General features: G+C 42.6%; 1 protein-coding gene and 1 pseudogene across 1 annotated transcript in view; one reads left to right on the forward strand and one right to left on the reverse strand.

Annotated features, from left to right (window-relative positions):
* Positions 1-2,678, forward strand: part of LOC144510639 (cell division cycle protein 20 homolog) — a 46,700-nt gene extending 44,022 nt beyond the window's left edge. Inside the window, 1 exon segment of the mRNA XM_078240324.1 lies at positions 2,550-2,678. Within this exon segment, the coding sequence (XP_078096450.1) occupies positions 2,550-2,678 (129 nt within the window).
* A 5,726-nt stretch (positions 2,679-8,404) lies between these two features.
* Positions 8,405-16,668, reverse strand: LOC144510691 (granzyme K-like; annotated as a pseudogene).
* Positions 16,669-19,133: the final 2,465 nt, after the last annotated feature.

Raw genomic sequence — 19,133 nt, forward strand, 5'->3', positions numbered from 1 at the left:
GCTGCTGGAATTGCCATCTTTTCCTGTATTTATTCTCCACTGCCTCGGTTATTCACAAGCTCTCAGTGTGTCTCAGGTGTTTTAAATTTATTTTGTAATGCTGCTCTCTGTTGTTCCATGTTAATATCTTAACCATCTCTCACTTTCCATTTCAGCACTTGCCGGGCCATTCTACTTCTCTCTTGAATTCTTCCAACACTTTGTTCTGTTCCTTTTAAATGTGTTTTTCCCAGTTCTGTTGAAATGTTCAATATTAATTTCATGATTTTTTTCACAGATGTTCTCTGACCCAACATTTTTTGTTTTTGTGTCAGATTTGCCTTAATGCCCTCAGGGCAATGGGATGGGTAATAAATACAGTCTTGCTTATGTCACCCATATCCCAAGAACAAATAAAACAAATTCCAGTATTATAGAATTCCAACAGTGCAGAAGGAGGCCATTTGGTCCGTCGTGTCTGCACCAACTCTCTCTGACAGAGTACCTTACTCAGGCCCTTTCCCCCATCTTATCCCTGTAACCCCACACATTTACCATCCCTCTAACCTACACATCTTGGGACACTAAGGGGCAATTTAGCATGGCAGTCCACCTAACTGGTACATGTCTGGACTGTGGGAGGAAACTGGAGTACTTGGAGACCCATGCATACATGGGGAGAATGTGCAAACTCCACACAGACAGTCACCCAAGGCCAGAAGTGAACCTGGGTCCCTGCTGCCGTGAGGCATTAGTGCTAACCACTGCGCTATCGTGCAGATTGCACTGTGAATTCTGCATTGTTGGTTTCATTTTTAATTAGACAGCAGCTTCAACGCTTTGACCAACAACATACTTGGTGGGGCACAATTCCTGGAAATAAGCAATGCCAGGAGACCTTTGGTTTACAGGAAATCATCTCGGTTTGGATCTATATGACGTAGCCTGACATATCATTTATGGTTGAGAGAGTGAAGCACTACAGATAGTGAATCATCAATTTTCCCAGTGTCTATATTGTCAATAATTGTAAAGTATATGGAGTATGTCTGGAAAGGTGAACTTCAGACCAAAGGCTGCCAAAATGTATTTCTGTACTGCAACTAGTATCAGCTATGAATAAATGACTATATTAAAGCATTGTTTGTTTGTTTAAAGAACCAACTAAACGGCATTTCTAACATTAAGTAACAATAACTCTAATGCAGCGCCTTTAATAAAACACCCCCGGCAGCTTCACAGAAATGTAATTTAAGAAAAGTTGATGCTGGGATGTAATGTATGACTAAAAAGTGGTTTAATCACAGTTGAAAAAATATTCCACAAGTAACTCCATTAAATGTATCTTTTGCCAGTTCAGCAAACAGAAGTTATTCAGTCATCCCAAAATATTTTTCAGCACTTGAAGAGAAGGCACAAACAGAAGAAACTTTAAGTTTAACCAGATAAGTACCGTAAATAAAATGCACGTCTGTTAGCATTTGAAAGAAAGATGAGTCATCCTTTCGGTTGGAAAACCTCATCAGAGTTGTCTGCAACATTTCTCCCGCGATAAAATATCACTTGGTTAAATTGTCATTTAATGTTCAGTAGCAAATGGTTTTCAATTCTTTCTGTAGATAAACGTGTCAGTTATAAAAAAAGCCAGCAAACCAACCACCCTGGACTTCATGAGTCAATCTTGCCAGAAGTGTGGTAAGAGATACAACAATCCTCTTATTAACTTTTAATGAGGTTTTAAATTCTCCATTACTTGTGTTAAAACTTTTCTACATATTTCCCACACAACAATCTCCCCAAGCACAGAAGCAGTATACCCTCAATATTCTTCCACTGAGGACCAAGCACTAGAGAGAAATTATTGTTTCAATTTTAGTTATAAATGATAAATATGATTCATATATATTCAGTTCGAACTGAATGTGTCATTTCTTAAAGCTTAGGTTGTTACTGCTAACATTCAGTCATAATGTCTAAACATTAAAATTTGAACAAACTTTAATGTGGTTAAACAGTGAATCGGAGATGATTTTTTTGTAGCTGCAAAGCCTCATTATTCCAGCCACACAGTTTTCAGAAACAGCCGTTTTGACTGCACAGAGGATCGATGATATGCAAATCATGCTTGCTATGTTTACAACAAAATGACTCTCCATTTCAGCTTGAATAGTGCCTGTACTTTATAATCATTTCACGTATGAAGATGGAGTAAGAAAACAAACAAACCTTTTCATGCTGCAATATTCTGCTTAAAACAAATATTTGGAATTATCATCTGTGATTGCTTTGACAAAAAAAACCAATTCATCCTTCATAAAGATGGGAACAAACATAATATAGAGAACAATATCAGGGAGTAAAATTGTGGTCGCTTTAATAAAGTTGAAATTCTGCAATAAAGTTGAAATCCTGAGATATTCATACAGTTGTATAGGACCGTCTATGTTATTATTTATAGCCAGAATATAGTGAACTGGATTTCTTTCCTCTCATTGGGGATGAAGATGTGGTGCAAATTTCTCACGCTACCCTGACCCTGTTGCGACCCTGACCCAGTTTCCTTCTTTTAGAGTCCATTCACTCTACATGCTGGGCTCCTTCACATGAAGGGAGCTGTTGCTGCTGATGAGAAGGAGAAGGAGGACAGTTCTGTAATCCAGTGGGACACCTGCTGTAGCACCATGAAGCAGGGAAGCTGATGCGAAAGGTGGCAGTAATATCTCGCAGACCTGGGAACATTTTTGAATTAATGCTTTGGACAAGATTTGGCCTTCAGGAGGTGGAGATTAAGTCCTTTTAATGAGGAAGAGACAGCCATTGTAAGGTCTTCTTGCTCCAATCAATTGAATCGACAGCCTGTTTCCATGGCATCAATGATGTTTCTTTTATTCATTCATGGAATGGGGGTTCTGCTGGCTAAGCCAGCATTTAGTGTCCTAATTGTCCAGGTCACATTGAGTTGCCTTCTTGAATAGCTGCAGTCCTTGTGGTGAAGGTGGTTAGTGAGGGAGTTCTAGGATTTTAACTCAGTGACAGTGAAGGAATGGTGATATACTTCTAAGTCAAGGTAATGAGTGGCTTGGAGGGCAACTTCCAGGGGGTGGTGTTCCCATGTATATCCTCTTGTCTTCTAAATGATAGCATTCATGGGTTTGGAAGGTGCTGACGAAGGAATCTTGGTGTGTTCCTGCAGTACATCTTGTAGATGGTACACACTGTTGCTAATGTGCATTGGTGGTGGAATGAGTGAATGCTAGTGAAAGGGATACCAGTCAAGTGGGCTGCTTTGTCCTGAATGGTGTCAAGCTTCTTGAGTGTTGTTTGGAACTGCACTCATCCAGGTAAGAGGAGAGTATTCCATTACATTCCTGACTTGTGCCTTGTAGATTGTGGACAAGCTTTGGGGAGTCAGGAGCTGAGTTACTCACTGCAGGATTTCTAACCTCTGACCTGCTCTTTATAGCCACAGTGTTTATATGGCTCGTTCAGTTGAATTTTTGGTTAATGGTAATTCCAAGGATGTTGATAGTGGGGGATTCAGTGATGGCTACACCATTGAATTTCAAGGGGAGATGATTAGATTCTCTTTTGTTGGAGAATGTCATTTCCTGGCATCTCTATGACACGAATGTTACTTGTCTTTTGCCATATGTGTATGTAATCCAGTTGACAGAATATGACTAATACTGCCCCTTAGAAATCTGTCTTGATGTCTTGTTATTCCCTGTATTTACATTGACTTAGATGAGGTAACAGCAAGTTCAAAATTTGGTTGAAAGTTGTAGACACTAAGTTAGGTGGCAGGGCAATTATTGTAGATGGGAGTTGAAAGGACATTTCAATAGGACATTAATAGATTCGATCAGGAGGGTTATTGCGGCAGTTGAAGTTTAGTGTGGAAAGAGTGAGATCATCCACTTAGAAAATACTCTGATCTTTCTTTCTATGGCACTAAGTAGTGAGAAAGCAGGAACTGAGAAAGAACAGAGCCATTTAGGGCTATGTACAGAAATCTCTAAAAACTAGTGGACAAGTATAAAGAAAATAATTAAAATGCCCAATTGATATTGCCTTTATCACAAGGACTGGAACTCTTTTAAAGTTTTAACGTTTTTAAAATGTTATTAGTCACAAGTAAGGCTTAAATTAACACTGCAATGAAGTTACTGTGAAATTCCCCTCATCGGCACAGTCCGGTGCCTATCCGAGTCAATGCACGTCTTTCAGAATGTAGGAGGAAATCGGATCACTCGGAGGAAACCCATGCAGACACGGGGAGAATGTGCAAACTCCACATAGACAGTGACCCAAACCAGAAATCAAACTCAGATCCCTGGCGCTGTGAAACAGCAGTGCTAGCCACTGTGCCGCCCCATCCAACATCTATAACATCAAACACTATAACATCAAAACGATGTTATAGTCGAATAAAACTCTGGTTAAGTGTGTTCAGTTGTAAGCACCTCCAAAAGATGTTTTAATCCAAATCTTCCATTACCCAGAGCATTGTATCCCAGAAGTACCTCGGAAGATGCACTGGAGAACACCCCCAGAGGTCCCCGTGTGAGAACTGTATGGGAATTGTCTGGTAAGTGAAACTTCTGATGGGCAACTACCCTTCACCTGGAACCATCCGATATTCTGATCGAAATCGGAGATTTTGGATGATTCTGGCTCTCTTAGTAGAATGGTTACCCAGGAAAAGATTAAAACCATTGCCAACTCCTGGGTAACTATGGAAATGAAGGACTCTTGATCCCTCACTGGACCCCCCTGATGATTTCCCCTTCTACTAACTACCTCTCACCCTCCCTCCCCCGACTACCCCAACTCTCCAAGTACCTCCACCCCTTAATAACCTCTAACCCCTTGACTGCTGCCTCCATTTCGTTACTAAAGCCCCCACCTTCGACTATCCCACTTCCTCCAGTTACCCCAACCCACGACTAACCCCCACCCCTTGAACCCAATTAACCCCCAGACCCTCTGATCACCCATTTCCCCCAACCCTCCAGGCCATCTGAATACCCCCCAACCCCGACCACCTTCCCCACCCCTGCCTGACCCAACATACCTTTGACGATCCTCACCACCTGCTGCTGAGGTCACAGAGTGAGTGGTTCACAGCTGTGATGGGAAATTGAAAGCACAAGGACCTGAGCTGCTTGCTATATCCCAGGAGACTGTATCCTGAGCTGCTTGCTGTATCCCAGGAGACTCCCGGGCAATCTGGGAGGATTGGCAGCGCTGACATGGCATTGTATCGGTAAGATGTTACACCTCTGTTGAAGCTGGGAGCTGCCACAATATCTCACACCATTGAGGGCCTCGACATTTCAGATGCCCTGCACGTTTATTGAAAAACTGTTAACACCCAAGAATGGTAATTACTGTCTGTGTTACAAGAGACAGTTTCAATTCAAAGGTTCGGTGGTTTACATGATACTTTAATGGTTTGGATGGGGAAAGAGAGGGGGAAATGGTGACATACCGGTTATGTCACTGGACTAGTAATCCGCAGATCCAGGCTAATGCTCTGAGGACATGGTGTGGTGGACCTCAGTTGTGCCTTTGTCCTATATGGACCACCGTTGTGTGTGCTTGTCATACCTGGACACATCCCCTTCCAGTTTGGGTCCTCCCCTCAGCACCTAGTATAAAGGTGGCTGTCTCCTCCCCCTTGTTCAGTCCAGGTCGGTTATTTGTTGGGATCTGCTCCTGATTCTGTTGTGAATAAAAGCCTACACTTATATTGGCATATCGGTAGTCTTTCGCCTTATTGATAGCGCATCACATGGTTCAAATCCCACCACAGCAGCTGGTGGAATTTAAATTCAACAAATAATCAAGGAATTGTAAAGCTAGTGCCCATAACAGTCACCATGAAACCATTGTCAATTGCTGTTAAAACTTATCTGGTTCCCTTAATGTCCTTTACTGCAGGAAATCAGCCATCCTTACCTGGTCTGACCTATATGTGACTCCAGACCCCCGAGCAATGGCCCAGCAAGCCATCCATTTAAGAGCCATTTGGGATGGGCAACAAATGGTTGCCTTGCCAGTGATATCCTCATCCCATGAAAGAAAAAGTTTAAAGTTTTTATTTTTTAGTCACAAGTAAGGCTTACATTAACACTGCAATGAATTTACTGTGAAATTCCCAAAGTCGCCACACTCCGGCACCTGTTTGGGTCAATGCACCTAACCAGCACATCTTTCAGACTGTGAGAGGAAACCAGAGCACTCGGAGGAAACACACGCAGACATGGGGGGAACATGCAAACTCCACACAGACAGTGACCCAAGCCGGGAATCGAACCCGGGTCCCTGGCGCTGTGAGACAGCAGTGCTAACCACTGCGCCATGGATAAAAAAACACTAATGTTTGTTCACCGAGGCAGGGAAAATATGCCCTTTCACTAAAATATCACTTCAGAATTGCACTTACTCACAAGAATAGTTCAGCCCACTTTCATTATACATAACTACTGGCTACAGGGGAGGTACAGTAAGAAGTCTCACAACACCAGGTTAAAGTCCAACAGGTTTATTTGGTAGCAAATACCATAAGCTTTCGGAGCAATGCTCCTTCGTCAGATGGAGTGGTCTCTGTTCTCAAACAGGGCACAGACACAGAAATCAAATTACAGAATACTGATTAGAATGCAAATCTCTACAGCCAGCCAGGTCTTAAATGCACAGACAATGTGGGTGGAGGGAGCATTCAACACAGGTTAAAGAGATGTGTATTGTCTCCAGACAGTACAGCTTGTGAAATTGTGCAAGTCCAGGAGTCAAGTTGTGGGGGTTCCAGAGGATTGGAGAATAGCCAATGTTGTTCCTTTGTTTAAGGAGGGTAGCAAGAATAATCCAGGTAATTACAGGCCGGTCAGCCTTACGTCAGTGGTAGGGAAATTATTGGAGAGGATTCTTCAAGACAGGATTTATTCCCACTTGGAAATAAGTGGATGTATTAGTGAGAGGCAACATGGTTTTGTGAAGGGGAACTTGATCGAGTTTTTCGAGGAAGTGATGAAGATGATTGATGAGGGTAGAGCAGTGGATGTTGTCTACATGGACTTCAGTAAGGCCTTTGACAAGGTCCCTCATGGCAGACTGGTGCAGAAGGTGAAGTCGCATGGATCAGAGGTGAGCTGGCAAGGTGGGTACAAAACTGGCTCAGTCAAAGAAGACAGAGGGTAGCAGTGGAAGGGTGCATTTCTGAATGGAGGGCTGTGACAAGTGGTGTCCCTTAGGGATCAGTGCTGGGACTTTTGTTGTTTGTAATATATATAAATGATTTGGCGGAAAATGTAACTGGATTGATTAGTAAGTTTGCGGACAACACAAAGGTTGGTGGATTTGCGGATAGCGATGAGGACCATCAGAGGATACAGCAAGATATAGCTCAGTGAGAGACTTGGGCGGAGAGATGGCAGATGGAGTTTAATCTGGACAAATGTGAGGTAATGCATTTTGGAAGGTCTAATACAGATAGGAAATATACAGTAAATGGCAGAACTCTTAAGAGTATTGATAGGCAGAAGGATCTGGGTGTACAGGTGCACAGGTCACTGAAAGTGGCAATGCAGGTGGAGAAGGCAGTCAAGAAGGCATACGGCGTGCTTGCCTTCATTGGCCGGGATATTGAGTTTAAAAATTGACAAGTCATGTTGCAGCTTTATAGAACCTTAGTTAGGCCGCACTTGGAATATAGTGTTCAATTCTGGTCGCCACACTACCAGAAGGATGTGGAGGCTTAGGAGAGGGTACAGAGAAGATGTACCAGGATGTTGCCTGGTATGGAAGGCATTAGCTATGAGGAGAGGTTGGAGAAGCTTGGTTTGTTCTCGCTGAAGTGACGGAGATTGAGGGGAGACCTGAAAGAAGTCTACAAGACTATGAGAGGCATGGACAGAGTGGATAGAAGCTTTTTCCCAGGGTGGAAGAGTAGGGGGCATAGCTTTAAGGTGCGAGGGGCAAGGTTTAAAGGAGATGTACGAGGGAGATTTTTTACACACAGAGTAGTGGGTGCCTCGTTGCCGCGGGAGGTAGTGGAAGCGGATATGGTAGTAACTTTTAAGGGGCATCTTGACAAGTACATGAATAGGATGGGAATAGAGCGATATGGTCCCCAGAAGGGTAGGGGGTTTTAATTAAGTCGGGCAGCATGGTCAGTGCAGGCTTGGAGGGCCGAAGGGCCTGTTCCTGTGCTGTAATTTTCTTTGTTCTTTGTTTTTTATAACGCCGTTGGAGGATTCAGTGTGACTCATTTCACACATGGAGAATTTCACATTTCAGGTTTTTATTCCACTTTGTAATTAATGCAGTACAATGTACGAGAGCTTTGGATAAAAACATGCTGGCTTTTCTCTGAGCAAAGCAATTCAACAAGTTATGAAGTAAAACGGAGTGACTGAAAGACTCAAAACTCAAAATAATCCTCAGTCGTCATGTTGTAAGCTTGCACGCCAATCATTTTCTGAATCCAGTCCAGGTATTTCTTTGATATGAGAGTGTAAATCCCAGGCTTCTTGGGATCAGCGCATCCACGGCCGTATGACACAATCCCTTTGTACACACCTTTGCAAATTAAAGGACCACCCGAATCACCCTGGAAAAGAAAAATGAAAAAGCGAGAAGGGTGATATCAACTGGAATTGGCTATATTTGAACCTGTTCAATTTGTAATACATTCATGTCAAATTGAACAGTACTCAGTATTGATGTACATATTAAGGATTACAAGAATATCAATATGTACGTGCCTGGAATATACTTTGCAGTTAACCTCGTTGGTCCAAGAAATATCATATCCCATCATGTCTTGCTATCAAACATATTATCTAGTGGTTAACCAACCCACTCTTGACTTTGTTGCTATAATCTGCCCTTACCACCCAATAGATCATTCCTCCCTTTAAAAATGTAGTTTAATTGTTACAATTGTATGGTTTAAATTGTGAGGGGAGACTGGTGTAGTGATAATGTTGCTGGACTAGTAATCCAAAGGCCCATCCTAATACCCTGGGGACACGGGTTCAAGTCACACCGTAGCAGCAAGTGGAATTAAATTAATAAAATCTAGGATATAAACCCAGTGGTGTGAAATATAGTCAATTATTGTAAAAACCCACCTAGTGCAGGGAAGGAAATCTGCCATCCTTACCTGTTCTGGGCTATGTGCAACTCGAGACCCACAGTAATGTGGTTGACTCTGAGCTGCCCTCCGAAATGGGTGAGCAAACCGCTCAGTTATACTAAGCTGCTACAAAATGGACTGCAGTTATTCAAGAAAGTGGATTATCGCCAGCTCTTCAGGTGCAATTAGGGATGGGCAACAAATTCAAATCTTGCGAGCAACACCCGTGTCACATGAAAGGCTAAAAAATGCTGACTCTATTGTTTAGCACACACAACTTGGATGGGAGCTTATGCTCAAATTGAAGACTGATGGCGGGATTCTCCACCATGCATACCAAAGACTAGAAACTCCTGCCCAAAGTCAATGGATGTTTGTCCACTGAATTTTCTGTTCCACTCGCTACAATTCCCGCACTGGGCAGGACGGGAGATTTCCGGCCTGAGTTTGTAAGAATTTAAAGGAGACTGGAAGATTTCCCTGGCTTGAAGCCAGAAGAAAGAGTTCTACAGAGTAATCCTTACGGTGAAAGTCAGTTCTGTAATCAGACGTTACCCAGCTTGGAAGTAAAAAGGAAGCACCCCATTGGAAGCTGGGAACAACTGTGAACTCTTTGTCATAAGAATTGACATTCCATGGAGAGTTTGATATATGATAAGCAAAAAGAAACTGTTTATTTCCATAGTTTAAAGTATAAATTATCTACAAAAAGAAAATAGTGTTCAGTCAACAAGTTTTATTGGTGACCCAGACTCTGTTTCATAGTGAATCACATTATATAATTTGCAGAAGATTCAGAACTTAGCAACATAGTCGATATTGATCAGGTTAGTTGTAGACTTCAGGAGGATGGAGAGAGAGTAGTGAAATAGATAGAAGAATGGCAGACGGAATTCAATGCAGAAGGGTGTGAAATGATGCACTTTGAGACGACAAATGTGGAAAGAGTATACTTACTATGAATAGCATGCAGGTGCAGGAAACAATTAATAAGACAAATGGTATGTTGGCCTTCATTTCCAGGGGATTTGAGTACAGAAGTAAAGATGTCTTGCTGAAATTGTATAGAGCCTTGTAAGACCACACCTGAAGTATTGTGTACAGTTTTGTTTCCTTATCTAAGGAAGAACATACTTTCCATCGAGGGAGTACAATGGAGATTCACCAGACTGATTCCTGGAATGGTGGGATTATTCCATGAGGAGCGACTGAAGAAACTGGGTCTGTATTCCCGAGAGCTTCATAGAATGGAAGGCTTGCTCATTGAAACTTAAAAAGTTCTTACAGGGTTCAAAAGGGTCGATGTAGATAGGATGTTTCTGGCTGGGGTGTTTAGAACTAAGGGACAGAGTCTCAGAATAAGGGGCAGCCCCTTTAGGACTGAGATGAGCAGCAATTCCCTCATTCAGAGGATGATGAATTTTGGAATTCTCTACTCAAGTCAGCTGTGGAAGTTCAATCATTAAGAATATTCAAGACTGAAATCAATAGATTTCTGGATACGAATGACATTGAGAGATATGGAGAAGTGGGAAAATGGTGCTGAGGTAGATGATCAGCCATGATCTGTTTGAATAATGGGCTGGATGGCCTACTCCTGCTGCTATTTCCGATGTTCTTATCGTTTTGAAATTACTTTTGTGTCCAAATACACAAACCCTTAACTGTGGCAGGACAAGTTGTTAAAGTCATTTAAAAAGCAAAATACTGCGGATGCTGGAAACCTGAAACAAATGTAGAAAATGCCAGAAAACTCAGCATGTCCGGCCACATCTGTGGGGAGAGGAAAACAGAGCTAATGTTTCAAGAGTAGAGTCATGAGGATTTGAAACATTGTGAGAGATGTTCAGCCCCTGTTTTCAGGGGACGGGAACAGCTTAGGGGACTTTTCCCAGCTCCCTGGGATCTGTTACATCTGTTTGCATATGTATACCAGGCGTTTATGTTGGACTGTGCATTCATGTTGGAGTGAGGGCACAGGCCCCCACAATGTACACCTGGTGACACGATCCACTGGAGGCACTGACCAACACTGTCACTTGGCACTTTCTCCTGGCACTGCCAGGGGTAATGCTGGGGCTGTTCCATTGGGGAGGTGGCAGGGGTTCCAGGTTGGGGGAGGGGCAGATGGAGTTCCGTGGTCGGAGGCAGGGGTAGTTCTGTGGTGGGGGAGGGGTTCCGTGTCTATCGGGCGAGAGGGAGGAGTGGGGGGGCAGAGTGGTTCTGTGTCCATAGGGTGTTCCTATTTACAAGCGTCTAAGTCGCTGATGGGGTGGGCTTTGGGACCTGCCCCCTATTTATTTTTGACAAAGTGCAATAAAAGCAGGAAAATCTGGCAGTGCAGCCGACACTCTGCTTTCCCCGCCTGAGTTGACACTTTGCCAAAAAACAGCAAAATTCCACCTGCTAACTCTGTTTCTCTCTCCACAGAGCCTGCCAGAGTGTTGATTATTTCCAGTAATTTCCACTTTTATTTCATTTAAAAAGCATATGAGTTAATTGATATATATAGGGAGGCCTGGAATATAAAAGTAAATAATCATTAGTAAAGATCATAAAACACTGGTAAAGTCTCAGCTGGACTATTATGGCACCACACTTCAGGGAAGATGTGAAAACCCAAGAAGGTTATAAAGGAGGAATTATTAGGATTAGGGTTTCAGTTATGAGGAAAGGTTACCACAGTTAGGATTGTTCTCCTTGGAAGAGAAAAGGTTAAGAAGTGACCTAATGAGGGTTTTCAAGGTGATGAGGGGTATACAGAGAAAGGCTGTTCCTTCTGGTCAGTAGGTCAATAAGAAGTCTCACAACACCAGGTTAGAGTCCAACAGGTTTATTTGGCAGCACAAGCTTCCGGAGCACTGCCCCTTCATCAGGTGAGTGGGAGTTGTGTTCACAAACAGGGCATATATAGACACAGACTCAGTTTACAAGATAATGGTTGGAATGCGGGTCGTTACAGGTAAAGACTGTAAAGACCTGTAAAGACTCGCATTCCAACCATTATCTTGTAAACGGAGTTTGTGTCTATATATGCCCTGTTTGTGAACACAACTCCCGCTCACCTGATGAAGAGGCAGTGCTCCGAAAGCTTGTGCTGCCAAATACACCTGCTGGACTTTAACCTGGTGTTGTGAGACTTCTTACTGTGCTTACCCCAGTCCAACGCCGGCATCTCCACATCATGGCTACCATCGACAGTAGGTCAATAACTAGAGGTCACAGATTCAAAATTTTAGTGATAGATCGAGAGGAGAGGGTGGCATGGTGGGACAGTGGTTCGCACTGCTGCCTCACAGCGCCAGGGACCTGGGTTCAATTGTGTGGAGTTTGCACGTTCTCCCCGTGTCTGTGCGGGTTTCTGGTTTCCTCCCACAGTCCAAAGATGTGCGGGTTAGGTGGATTTGCCATGCTAAATTGCCCCTTAGTGTCCCAAGATGTGTAGGTTAGGGGGATTAGTGGAATAAATACTTGGGGTTATGGGGAACAGGTGTGGGTGGGATTGTTCCTTACTGTCAGGGGGAATACATGGGGTGGCATGTTTATGGCCTGAGTGGGATTGTTGTCGGTGCAGACTCGATGGGCCGAATGGCCTCCTTCTGTTTGGATTCTATGATTCAATGAGAGATGGGGAGAATTTCTTTCACTCACAAAGTTATCAGGAACTGGAACACTTTACCTGGAAAGTTGGTCAGAGCAGATGACATAAATAATTTTAAAATTGAGTTGGACAGGTGATGAGGAAGTTAAGGATTACCGGAGAAAGCTAAGATGTGGGACTGACCATGATTACTTTTACAAAGACATAACAGGTCAACTGGTGTCCTTTTGTGTTTATAATTCTATGATATAACAGGTGTCTGTGAGTTTCTTGCAGTGAAGGCATTTATCTTTTATGTGTCATGTATTTAATTGAGATGCTATTTTAACAGAAATTGGATGAATATTTTCACTTTTTCTTCCACTTCATTAAGTACCAGTCAGGGAGTTAATTGGGTCGTGGTTGATCTACTCCAGGGTCAAGGACCCCGGGAGCACAAATCCCACCCGTCAAGAGATGTCGGCCAGTCAGAAGCCAGTAGCTCCTTGTTGCTTGTGCCTGTTTTCCCTGAGAAGATGATGATGGTGGGCTGCCTACTTGAAGCATTTTAATGATAAAATTGTGTGACTTCCAAGAGCACTTCAAGGGCAGTTCAGGGTCAACTTTGATGAAGTGAGCTTGTAGTCACAAACAACCCAAAGCACCTTAGGAGAGCAGGATTCCTTCCAGAACCCATATGTTTTTACAGAAAATCGAAAACGTTGTGATTATTTCACTGATACCAGCTAGTGGATGGGGAAAGGATAACTATGGCAATGATTTTAACTATAATAACGGCAATATTAGCTTTAAAAAAAAATTGTGTAATTGAGAGTTAAGCATGCTGGGATTTTTGGTCAAGATGCAATTAGAAACTGTTGCAAGCTGCAGAGTTACTGTGAATAGTGACCTGGTCTGGGAAATGTGGTCTGAAGCTTCCTGTGTTGACCAAAATGAAGGGAGTTGTTTAGCTGGAGCTAGACTCTATGGCACCAAAATTTATGGGTTAACCCATATATGATGTGAGCCTCATGTTATCTGAACCAAGTATTATGGAGTCATTTACAAGTAATTCCATTGGCTGTTTGAGCAATGTGATTGGTTCCTGGTTACAACATTGCCTGGGTGTTAGAGAACCTTCTAGAAAGTTGAAACAATTTTTAGATAAAAAAGATGTGCAGTCCCTTGTCTCCAGCGATAACTCTAGAGATCAACCGTCACAAGAAATGCCCTGAAGAGCACCTTTAGAGAAGACACGAGGATAGATTCTACATCGGGAGCAGACCTGGCCATTCCATTCTAAACCGGGTAGTATCTATTTTCAGTTGAAGAATTAGAGTTAAAGAGCTAATGTTCAGCAAAGAGTTAATCTTTGGTGAAGAGTTAATGTTAAAGTGTTGCAACTGTTTTAAGTTTCAGTTTGGTACCTAAAGTGTTAAATAGAAGAAGATTGTTAAGAGAATTAAGAGTCGACTTCTGTCCTTGTTTGTCACATTAATCTTGAATGCTTGTAAAGTGTTTAAATTAGTAATCAAATAATAAACTAACACAGTATACTCACCTTGCATGTGTCTTCTCTGCCTTTGCTGTCACCAGCACAGATCATGTCCTGCGTTACTACTGGGTTATGATTCTAATAATCCTTACTGTTGCATGTTTTACGATCTATTATAGATAGCTTCACTTCTTGAAGTGTGTCAGATGGAGATGTGGAACCTATAGTTGTTGTTCCCCATCCTGCCACTGTACAGCGTGTTCCACGTTTCAGATCTGCAACCTTGCCTTTAGGTAGTTTGAGCAGTTTCACATTCTTGTTGATCTTTGCTTCACTGGCCAGCTATGGGACAATAAGAGAAACTTAATATTTTTGCTCTTCAAAAGGTGAAAATCTCATTGTATTGATTTATTCCAGAATAGGTCTATAATCTTCTCCTTGTGAGAAACCTGCCTCGCAAACACCTCCCTCTAGGACTGAATACTCTGACTTGAACTTGGATCAGTCAATGGCTCCATGGGCACTGACTACTCTCTGCTCTGGCTCTCCAGATGTTGTTTATCATTTATGGGCCGTGTTGGTTATTGTTGTTATCTGGAGGTTCACAACTCAGCCCAACCCAATTCACACCCAACATCCACACAGCAGCAATCAGCGGACAATCTGGAGCAGGATTCCCAGTTGGTTATTAATTTGCAGTCCGAGGGTGATTGAAACCATTTGTAGGAAAGTAACCGTTGTCCAAGCTGGCAGTAATTAACGTGAATCTGGGATTTTCCTGACCTGTGTGTGTGTGATCTATTTACTCTCTTCAACAACATGTAGATATCCATGTGTAAAAAATTTAACATCTCCCATTGGACGGTTTGGAGTAGATATCATTTTCTAATTCTTTTTGAGAAGCCAATGCAAGGAATGTGGGAATTGGGTAAAACGTGGCTGATAAAATTCAATGTCTTTAGCGTTTAAGTAGCACACTTTGGCTTAAAAAATACTTGTAGCAATTATAATTAAATAGAAGCAGGTGTGGTGCTGTGTAGCATGGAAAGAATTTGATCACATGATCAAGAGGTAAACATAAATAATGGAATTCTAGATATTATCATAAGAGATACAGAAAATAAAGACCATGCAGTGTTAAGGAGCTGATATCAAATCTTATTGAGACTTCAGTTAGAGAAGTGTGTAAGGCAGTGGTGGGCAAGCATTGATTTCCATCCACAGAGTTCTTTTCTCATCAGTATGACTGAAGTGATATGCACATAAAGCAAGGGCACGTGAAGTGAAGTGCATGCTGATTAGTTCTGTCTGTTGTGTGCTTCTTCCACAGTTTAGAATACATGTAACCCTGTGTCGTAGCCTGACCAGGTTGCACCTCATTTTGGGTGTGTGGCTGGTGTTGCTTCTGTATGTTCTCCAACACTCCTCACTCAATCAGAGTTGGTTTGCAGGCTTGACAAGAAAAGGTTCGTGAAAGAAAATGGCACTTAATCCTTGTCAAATGACTATTGCTGAAAACCAAAAGGACCAGGGTCAAGACAAGGTCAGGCTCAATTGTGATACCTGCTCGGGATCAGGCAGCTTGCTGATACCCAATATCATCACGCACATGTGAAGAATTGCATCGCAGGAACTGTAATTTTCTGAATGTTTGAGTCTCAATCTTTGACAGTAACTTAACTAATGAAAGTGTTGCCAGACCTCACTCAATATCTGCCAAAACCCTCTCCTCAAAGAGACTGAAGATGTAAAACGTTTCTGTGAAATTCAACATTGATGTCTTTCTAAATTAATAATTTTAAACACCACAAACAAACCCAAATGAAAGAAATGAAGTTCATACTTCGAGCAGCATGATGTCATTTTCCGGAGTTTTTCTGTTGAAACCTGGGTGGGGATATTGCTCCTTCACCGGAAGCTTTCGTTGACTCTTCTCATTCCGTGAGAGAGAATGAGCTCCAAGAACTACTCGAATAGACCCTTTGCTGAGTTTTGTCAGAAAGAGAGATAATTATTCTTTCATTAAAAAAAGACAATGTTTAAAAATTAAGGAGAAAAAGAACAATCAGAGTTTCAAATAGTGTAAGGATATCAAACTGAAAACATTTTACCAACCCTTACGGTTTACTTTTTTTTCATTCTTACATCAAACTATGGGGAAGATTCTCTGCATTTTTCTCGGCGTGCTGTTCGCTGGCAACGGGATCCTTGGATCCAGCTGCTGTCAATGGGAATTTCCATTGAAGCCACCCGACGCTGTCGGGAAACCCATGGTAGTGTGTGCACTGCTGGCGGGCCCAGAGAATTCCGCAGTCGTGAACAGCCAGAGAATTCCTGCTATTGACTTTACAGTGCAGAGGAAAGACACTTGCTTGGAACAGGTCTATGCCAGTGTTAATATTCCACACGTACTTGCTTCCACTCCAACTCTTCCCATATATCTTCTCCCTCGTGTACGTACAGCTTCTGCATTTCGTGCAGACATTCAATAAGGCCGATTATCATGGAAAAAAAAACACAACACGATGGCCTCAGCAGGACACCCTCCACTTAGGAAATTCCAACAGTTTCCAGCTGCTCCAAATCCGCTCTGCCTGTGACCCCAACCACTCCAGATAGTCAGGCCGGAAACTGTATGAACATGAAAACAAGGAGCAGCAGTAGGCCATTCGAACCTTCTCTGCCATTTAATAAGATCATGGCTGATCTGATAATAATCTCAAATCTGCATCCCGCCTACCTCCAATAACCCATCACCCCCTTGCTAACCAAGAATGGGTGGCTTGGTGGCACAGTGGTTAGCACTGCTGCCTCACAGGGTCAAGGACCCGGGTTTGATTCCTGGCTTGGGTCACTGTCTGTGTGGAGTTTGCACATTCTCCCCATGTCTGCGTGGGTTTCCTCTGGGTGCTCCGGTTTCCTCCCACAGTCCCAAAGACGTGCCATGCTAAATTCCCCTTCAGTGTACCCGAACAGGCACCGGAGTGCAGTGACTGGGGGATTTTCACAGTAACTTCATTGCAGTGTTAATGTAAGCCTATTTGTGATGGTGATAAATAAACTTCAGAATCTATCCACCTCAGTCTTAAAAATATTCAAAAACTCTGCTTCCACCACCTTTTCAGGAAGAGCGATCCAAAGACACACAACTAGCTAAGAGAAAGTTAATCTCATCTCCATTTTAAGTGGGCAATTCCTTTTACAATTTTAAATTATTGAATTAAAATAATTTAAAAAATTTTTAAACAGTGACCCCCTTATCCACAGCACATGTTACTTCATCAGAGAACTCTAATAAGTTGGTTAAACATGATTTATTTCCTTTCACGAAACCATGTTAACTCTGCCTCATTAGCTTGAACTTATCCAAGTGCCCTATTGTAACTTCTTTAATAATAACTTCTAACATTTTCCCTATGACAGATGTTAAGCTAACTGGTTTGTAGTTTCCTGCTTTCTGGCTCTCTCCCTTTTTGAATAATAGAATTACATTTGTTACCTTCCAATCTAATGGGACCTACCCCAAAACAAGAGAGTTTCAGAAAATTAAAACCAATGCATCAAATATTTCACTGGCCGCTTCTTTTAAGACCCGAGGATGAATCCACCAAGACCCGGGGATTTGAGAGCCCGCAGCTCCAACAATTTACCCTGTGCCACTTCTCTGGTGATTGTAACTTTCCAGAGTTCCTCCCTTCCATTTGCTGATTTATAGCTGCTACTGGGATGTTACTTAAATCCTCCAGAGTGAAGAGAAGGGTGCATCTTCCTCTGAGCTGAACACCATTACCAGGCTGGCGCCCTCCAGGCCTCAATCCACAAGAGGATATCTGCCAAGGTCATCACAGGCATCAGGGCATAACAGTCAGCAGCTGCCTCCACCTCTGCTGCAGATGTTAGGGCTGGTCCCAGGTGTAGTGATAGGGTTAGGAAACTTAAGAAATATTGATACACGTTTGGGTCACATGTGTGCAATCATTGTAAGAAGATCCCACTTGTGTTAATACATCCAATGTTTATATGAATGGCTTGTTCATCTGAATGTATTGCGATTATATACACATGAATCTTCTTACTTCAGGGTTCAGCCATCCTCCCAGGCAGTGGTATTCTCCCTTTGTTAGATTAATATTCATGTGATATCAAGTCTGTTTTTCATACACTTTGAAACCTTTTTCCTCACGACACCCCATTATGTGAGGATAGCTCAGCAGCTATGAGGGAACAGCAGCAATTGTGACTCCTCAGTGGTAGTGCCAAAGAACAAGGGTTGTTCAAGAGGATGATATCCCCAACCATGTTCTCATCTCACTGCCTGCTGTAGTTTCTCATCAATGTGGTGATGACTGCATCAAGTAAGTTGCTGCTGCACTCTCACTGTTGTATCAACTTTCACTCCCCAGAGCGAGCACATACATTTTAGAGATCTTGACCTCGGGTATCATGAGGCTAGAAGATGCAAGTCTGAATGCTGAGCTTGTTCTCCATGCGACTTCCCTTTCAATGCAATGGCATGGCATTAAGGGACAAAGGAATGTGGCCATCTCCTGTAGCTTTTGCTATACTCCTCCCGGAATCTCGTAGCAATTAAAGTGTCATGGGCACATCTTCTATGTCATGCTTCCTCAAAAGCATCATCCCACGTAACCTAACCCTCACCACCCTCTTCAGAATCTTAGCCCCCCTGCTCTTCGAGGCACTGTCATCCTCGTCCATTTCTCCTTCTGGCAAAGCATCACCCCTTTGTAATGCTAGGTTGTGGAAGGTGAAACAGACTATGATAAGGGTCACCTCCGACACACGGTTTGTTAGTTACTCAGAGAATGTGGCAAATATGATCCACCAGAGCTTAGGACAAGTGTAGATATGCATGGCATTATCGCTCACTCATCTGCAAACAAGGGAGTCTTTTTCTGTGACCCTTGGTCTAGTAAGTC

Source organism: Mustelus asterias, chromosome 1, assembly GCF_964213995.1.
Source record: "Mustelus asterias chromosome 1, sMusAst1.hap1.1, whole genome shotgun sequence".
NCBI lineage: Eukaryota > Metazoa > Chordata > Chondrichthyes > Carcharhiniformes > Triakidae > Mustelus > Mustelus asterias.